This window comes from Chelonoidis abingdonii, chromosome 1, assembly GCF_003597395.2.
Source record: "Chelonoidis abingdonii isolate Lonesome George chromosome 1, CheloAbing_2.0, whole genome shotgun sequence".
NCBI lineage: Eukaryota > Metazoa > Chordata > Testudines > Testudinidae > Chelonoidis > Chelonoidis abingdonii.
In genome coordinates, this window is record NC_133769.1 from 65,348,988 (window position 1) to 65,355,760 (window position 6,773).

The 6,773-nt window shown below is 40.3% G+C and overlaps 1 protein-coding gene across 3 annotated transcripts in view; it reads left to right on the forward strand.

Annotated features, from left to right (window-relative positions):
* Positions 1–5,251, forward strand: part of RXYLT1 (ribitol xylosyltransferase 1) — a 20,642-nt gene extending 15,391 nt beyond the window's left edge. For 2 of the 3 annotated variants that reach the window (XM_032769520.2, XM_032769522.2), the window contains one exon: positions 1,750–4,937. In XM_032769520.2, coding sequence (XP_032625411.1) covers positions 1,750–2,170 — 421 coding nt within the window. In that variant the 3' untranslated portion in view covers positions 2,171–4,937. Of the gene's footprint in view, positions 1–1,749; positions 4,938–5,078 lie in introns of those variants that run through there. The other variant, XM_032769521.2, reaches the window with a different exon arrangement.
* Positions 5,252–6,773: the final 1,522 nt, after the last annotated feature.

Consider the following 6,773-nt stretch of genomic DNA (forward strand, 5'->3'; position numbering starts at 1 on the left):
GTTCCAACCGGCTACATACAGCATGCACTAGTACACAGCAACCTTTAATAACCTGTCCTTGAGAAGGCGAACAGCCCTAGCTAAAACCGTAACAAAATCTTCCGCAGTCCCTTACATGGTCCCTGGCCCAAAACATCTTTATAATGTGTTTTGACATGGGTAATGTGGTTCCATGCACAGTCTAGATGAGGAAAAAACTGTAAATACAAGCTTTGGTTTTTGTGTGACCATCTCAATACTGTAGCAGGACTATCTTTTTGACTATTAAGTGGGTAGACCAGGAGTGGGCAAACTTTTTGGCCCAAGGGCCACATCTGGGAATGGAAATTGTATGTCGGGCCATGAATGCTCATGAAATTGGGGGCAGGAGTGATGGCTCTGGGGTAGGGCCAGAAATTAGGCGTTCAGGGTGTGGGAGGGGGCTCTGGGCTGGGGCAGGGGGTTGAGGTGTGTGGGGGGGTGAAGGCTCCAGCTGGAGATTCAGGCTCTGGATTGGAGCTAGAGATGAGGGGTTGGGGATGCAAAAAGGTTCTCTGGGCTGGGACCGAGGGGCTCAGAGGGCAGGAGGGGGATCAGGGCAAGGGGTTGGGGTGCCAGAGGAGGTCAGGGGTGCAGGCTCCAGGCAGCTTTTACCTCAAGCAGCTCCCAGAAGCAGCGGCATGTCCCTCTCCGGCTCCTATGCATAGGGGCAGCCAGGGGGTTTTGCACACTGCCCTGTCCGCAGGCACCACCCCTGCAGCTCCCATTGGCCGTGGTTCCTGCGTAATGGGAGCTGCAGGGGCGGCACTTGGGGCAAGGGCAGTGTGTGGAGCCCCCTGGGCTGCCCCTACGCATAGGAGCCGGAGGGGGGATATGTCACTGCTTCTGGGAGCCACGGAGCAGGACAAGCCCCGGACTCCATTCCCCAGCAGGAGCTTGAGGGCCAAATGTGGCCCCCAGGCCGCAGTTCACCATCCCCTGGGGTAGACTGTCATCATGGTAAACCAAACAAATTAATTCTACTCTTAATTAGTTTATACAGTTGTTCTCATGGAAGGTTTAAAAAACCTTTATAATAAATATTAAAAGGCATTTAATAAAACTAGAGGCAACGTAACGCTTTTTCTGAAAATTTTGGACAAAAGAACTTGAGAGGCTAATATAGAATCTAGAGAGAGATTATTCAGTATCCATGGCCTAGAGTGCTGTCACACAAAGTACCTTGCACAGTCTGAGGAAATTAAAGAGATTGACAATTGCTGCCTGACATTCTCATTTCTGAACAGCAAATCCCCCTGTTGATTTTAAATATTTGGGGGGGAGGGGAGGTTAGGAATTATTCTTGCTTCAAAAAATCTGTCAGAGCATTCTCTCTCTAAATGCCTATTTTTGAGCCACTTAGTAACCTTCTAGTTTAGCTTATGAAGTAAATTGATCAGGGCTTCCAGTGCAAAATATTTTTCTAAAAAAAATTTTTTTTTTGTGGGTGCTTGAAGCATTAATGCTTCCTTTAAAGACCCTCAGTTGAAAACTGTTCTTACAGCGTTTATAGCTTACAGGTGAACTTTTCTATAAATACCCCCCAAAAATTGTTAGGAATATGTGGATTGAAACATAAAACCTTGCTGATTCTCAGACCTGTTGTTACAAACCTTGCAGCTCTGCAACATTTATATATACTAAAATTACATGGATCTCTATTTTTCATTGTAATACATCTACCCTTGAAGGGAAAATGTAATGTAATTTTCAACTTCTGTATTTTTCTAGGTGGCAGCCTCAAGAAACAAATGAAAGTTTTAGAATCTATCAAGATGCATTGCTGCAGAGTGATCTCACATTGTGCCCAGTGGGAGTAAATACAGAATGCTATAGAATTTATGAAGCTTGTTCATATGGCTCTGTTCCTGTTGTAGAAGATGTAATGACACCAGGCAAGTGTGGAAATTCATCTATATACCACAGTGCTCCATTGCAATTACTAAAGACCATGGGGGCTCCATTTATCTTTATTAAAAACTGGGAAGAACTTCCTGCTGTTTTAGAAAAAGAAAAAAACATGAGCTTACAAGAAAAGATTCAAAGGAGAAAAAAGCTTATAGAATGGTACCGGCACTTCAAAGCACAAATGAGACATAAATTTATTAATATCTTGGAAAATTCATTTTTACCAAATGCTAAAGGAGGTTAATTGCCCCCTTTGAAAATCAAAAATAGATCAAAAGTTTAATTTTCACTGACCTTCAAGTAAGCTTTTATGTAAAAATAAAAAATAAATGAACCACTTCCAGTGCAGGTGCAATTTCTTTGAAGTCAGTAGAGTTGCACAAGCTTATCCAGGGCTGATTTTCACCCTTCTTTCCTAAATTACATTCAAAGAGGATGCAGTCTTACAGGATAGTAGTCTGGATGGATGACATCTACTTTATTATTATTTTTTGCAATGACTATTTCTCATTCTTAGCAAGTCATACTTCTGTGTTTTAATCTAGATATGGAAGCATTTCAGCAAATACATCATCCAAAGATAAATGTTTCACAAAAAGTATAAGTAGTGGTGGCTCCACTACACTGATATTTATACCTTAAGCATTCTTTCCTGAAAGTCTCCTGCTATCATTTTCCTTGTTTTAAAATATAACTTTATTATAGTTTTCTTTAACTGAGGAAAAAGAACTATGGTCAAGCAAGCCTTGAATGACAGAACTTTTAACGGTATCCTAATAAAGTCTTTAAACTATTGCAGATGACGAGAGCTCTTTTCCCCCCTCCCATTTTTGGTAGGTACAAAATGAAGCCATTTAATAATTTGGGCTCCTCCTATTTGTCTAGTATCTTAGGGGGAGATGTTACGTATTGAAAAATTTAATTTCTGTGAAGTTTCCTCTCCAAAACTGGCCATTGATAGATGGAATATTCTCTGCTATCTCACTCATCCTCACCACTGCCGACTTCTTTGACTAGCTTGCTACTATATACTAGAAGTATCTCCAACAATCCTGGAATAAATGGTCATTAAATCTTTTTCATCCAAAACACTTCTGTAAAGGAACGTCCTCATATTTTAAATGTGTCTAAGCTCCTTACCCATCCCTGTCCCACCAAAAAGTAACAATTTACCTTTTATGGAAAGTTTTTCCCTTTAATGTTTTGGTGATTGTGTATGATGTTGTCAGAGTATGAGTACAGTGTGTGAAGATGCATTTGGGCAACATTTTTAACAAAAACAGAGACCCACTTGTTCAGATAAAGTTATAAACACAATTGTGCTTCTATCGTATAGCTTTGAGGCCAAGGATTTAGAAAGATTCAAAAAGGGATTGGGTGTAAAAATGTTCAAATGTGCCAGCATAATCTAAGAGCCTGCTTCCCATATCCTTGCTCTTTCATCTGAAGCATCTGGTTCTAACCACTGTCAGAGACAGAACACTGGACTTAGTGGACCACCAGTCTTCTCTAGTGAGGCAATTCTTGCGTTTCTGCATTTATTTGTGATTGCACCTACATATGGCCATTTAAGGTTTTGTTTTTAATTCGGTTCTACTGTAGAGAGGGTTGCACTCTCTGCTTGTCAGATTCTCCACATGTGTGGGTGTAGTGTCCCTTACTTTCATCTTTTCCCCTGTGCAAGGATCTGCAGAGCTTCCTCCACAACATCTTGGCACAGGAGGTGGCAGGATGGTGAAGGGGTGGCACATTTTCTACAGTGTGACCCTGGGTAGATCCAGGAATGTAGGGTTTCTCTTGCAGGTGCAGATCTACGGATCACTATCTGCTCCAATAAAAACAGACAAAACTAATTTATCCTTATAGTATGTCATTCGTCTGTCCAATGAAACTGCTGAAGACTTGAAGCTTCATTACATTATAACTTAATCTTTCCATAAAAAATGAAAAAGTTTAATTGAGAAAGAAGAGAGCATACTAGATTTCCAAAGGAAAAGTAGTAGATGGTAGTTCTTAACTCAAAGAATATTTTTAAATAAAAAAGATTGCGTGTGTAGCTTCTTTTATCCAGCACCATAGCACTAGCAAAGGATAACAGGAACTGAAAGTTATATGGTGCAGAATAACTTGTTTGTGAAGAGATGTAAATAATCTATGACCATTGTAAAATAACCAGGCTTCGGTGATTGGTGATTAAGATGGTAGATGTGTGTTTTGAAAAATGCAAACTTTCACCTGATTGCTGTTTGTTATCAAGGAAACTGCTCTAAAGCTAATTAAACATGCATTGTATAAAAATGGTGTAACTGTATTTCAGTGTAAAATTTCTGATCCTTGACTTACGCAGAGACTCCTGAGAAAAAACTCTATCAGGTATCAGATTTTCCCCCTCCATTTGAAAGAATCTTCTCTTCATTCCCATCTAATATTGGGGCATAACTTTGAGGGGCTGAGCATCTGTAGCTCTCACTGACTTCCGCTGAAGTTGTGAGTTTAACAGGCCATAAGTGTGCATCTTCATGTGGCAATTTTGAGCCTTCTCAATATCTGCTGAAGTTGTCAACATTCAAAGAGGATTTACAAGTATAATACTGTCTAAACAAGAGCTTTGAGTATATGAGAGTAGCCAAGGAGCTCTGGTACTATTTTGCTGTGTAAGAAATATTTACTATGAACTGTTGTAATCATTTCAGTGAATGATATGGCCTGAGCTGCGCTATACAACTCGCAATACTCCCATATTTTGAATGTAGTTTAGTCAATTCTCTAAATGCTGTACAGTCTCTTAATGTAAGAATGCCATATAGTATCAATTGGATGCATGAATTCAAGAGCCAATTCAACTCTGTGCAACTAAATAGTAAAACATGTACCATAATTTTATCTTTACCGTGATATTTTCTGTGTTTAGACTATACCACAGCAAAGCAATTTTGCAATAGATATTCACTTTTTAATGGTTCCCACAACAGCTTTTTCTAGATCCTCTCATATAAAAGTGATGAACAGTGTGGCTTAGTATGTTTATATTATGTCAGAGTTTGTCTACCAGAATTTTTTTCCTTACAAACCACAAAATGAGATGCCAGAGAGAATTGTTTGTGTATGTAAAAGTGTTTTATGCGAATCATTAGCGATACCATTTTTCATAGGAAATGGCTATTAGTACATGGGGGATGCAGTCTACAAGTAGAACCTCTAAGGATCATCTTGTTTTCAAAGCAAATTCGATCACTTTTAGCAAAGGTATCCATGACTGCCAAAATGAGTCAAGTTTGCTTCAAGGTGGTCTTATGCCTTTTATGTATTTAAAAATATTGAAAGTGTGTTCCAGTTGGAGGCTCTCCAGCAACCTACTTTATGAGGATAGCAAGTAGAGAAACTGAAGGGGCAAGAAGTTTCTGTCCATTGCTAGTTATTTACATTCCTAACTAAAATAACCTGGGAAACCCATGGAAATAAAATCCAATTATTTCCTGGTAAAGCTTATTTATTTTCAGCAGACATAAAATAGCTGGATAACAATGTACATACTGCCTCTGACAAAGGGGGTGTTCACCCACAAAAGCTTATGCTCCAATACTTCCCTTAGTCTATAAGGTGCCACAGGACTCTGTCGCAATGTACATATTATAGCTTCCAAAAATATTTCCAGACATGTGTGGAATTGGAAGAAATAAATGTTTATTGAATAAGGTTAAATCTGTTTCTTCAGTATCCACAAAGGCTGACAATGGAGAGATGCTACTGAACAGACTTGAGAAATGCAATTCCAACTCTGTCTAAGGCAGCTCTTGTTTCCAAGGACAGTGCTATTCTGAAAGAGGGCAGAACCGGTGTTTTCCAATAAGCTTGAAAGGGAATCTAGATGTTGTTTATATAATGCTGTGAGTGTACAGGATGCTACATAAAGGGTAGGATGAATCAAAGAAAGAACAGAATGCCTGACCTGATGAAACCCTGCCTAAAGGCACGACCGAATCTAGCACAGATCCCAAGACTTAAAGTGTATTTATTGGTCCAGATAACAGCAAAGCAAAGTTCAAAAATAGTTTTCATTTTAGGATATTCTGAGATCAACCTAAATTTATCCCAATGCCCAAAACTCCATGTTATCCTACAAAAATTAGGGCAGTTCTAAGCTTGTTTTCATCACAGATGCATAGGCAGAAAGAAGGAATTACATAGATGCTTTGTTAATCAAAAGTCCATAAATCTTGGCTGGTAATCCTCCAGATAAGGAAGCTGCTTGCAGCAGGTCAGGCAGTTGATCATTTATCATTCTTAAACACAGTATGTCTACACAGAATTTTGTAGTGAGCCTCCCAGCCTCGGCTGACAGACTAGGACTGGGGCTTGTGCTAAACTCTAAAAATAGGTGTATAGGCAGTGCTTTGAAGTTGTGGCTCAGGCGGGATCTCAAGTTCTGAAGCCTAGGAATGGGGGGGATGTAGACAAACCTGCACATGAAGGTTCGGCAACAGTCTTGGTGGATCAGGATGGGGGCTGGTCAGAACTTCGGGAGGGGGTGCAGGTGCCATTCCAAAGTGTAACTCTGAAGTCATGCTTGGGCTCATTTGTTTCCTGACTGCCTCCAAGCAGGAATTCTTGATGACACATAGTGAGTGTGCCTCTAGCCTTGCTGCAATAAAAACACAAATTGTTGCATCTGTGCTGTTCCTTTTATTGAGCAGTCAAACACCTTTGGACCAGGTCAACTTGCGTGGGCTGGGGCACCAGACTCTGAGATGGAGGCACGGTGTTGGCATGACCCCCCCACCCCCACCCTTCTCCTTACCCTGCTCCCACAACCAGTTATCAATGTGGATGGATAAATCAATAAATGC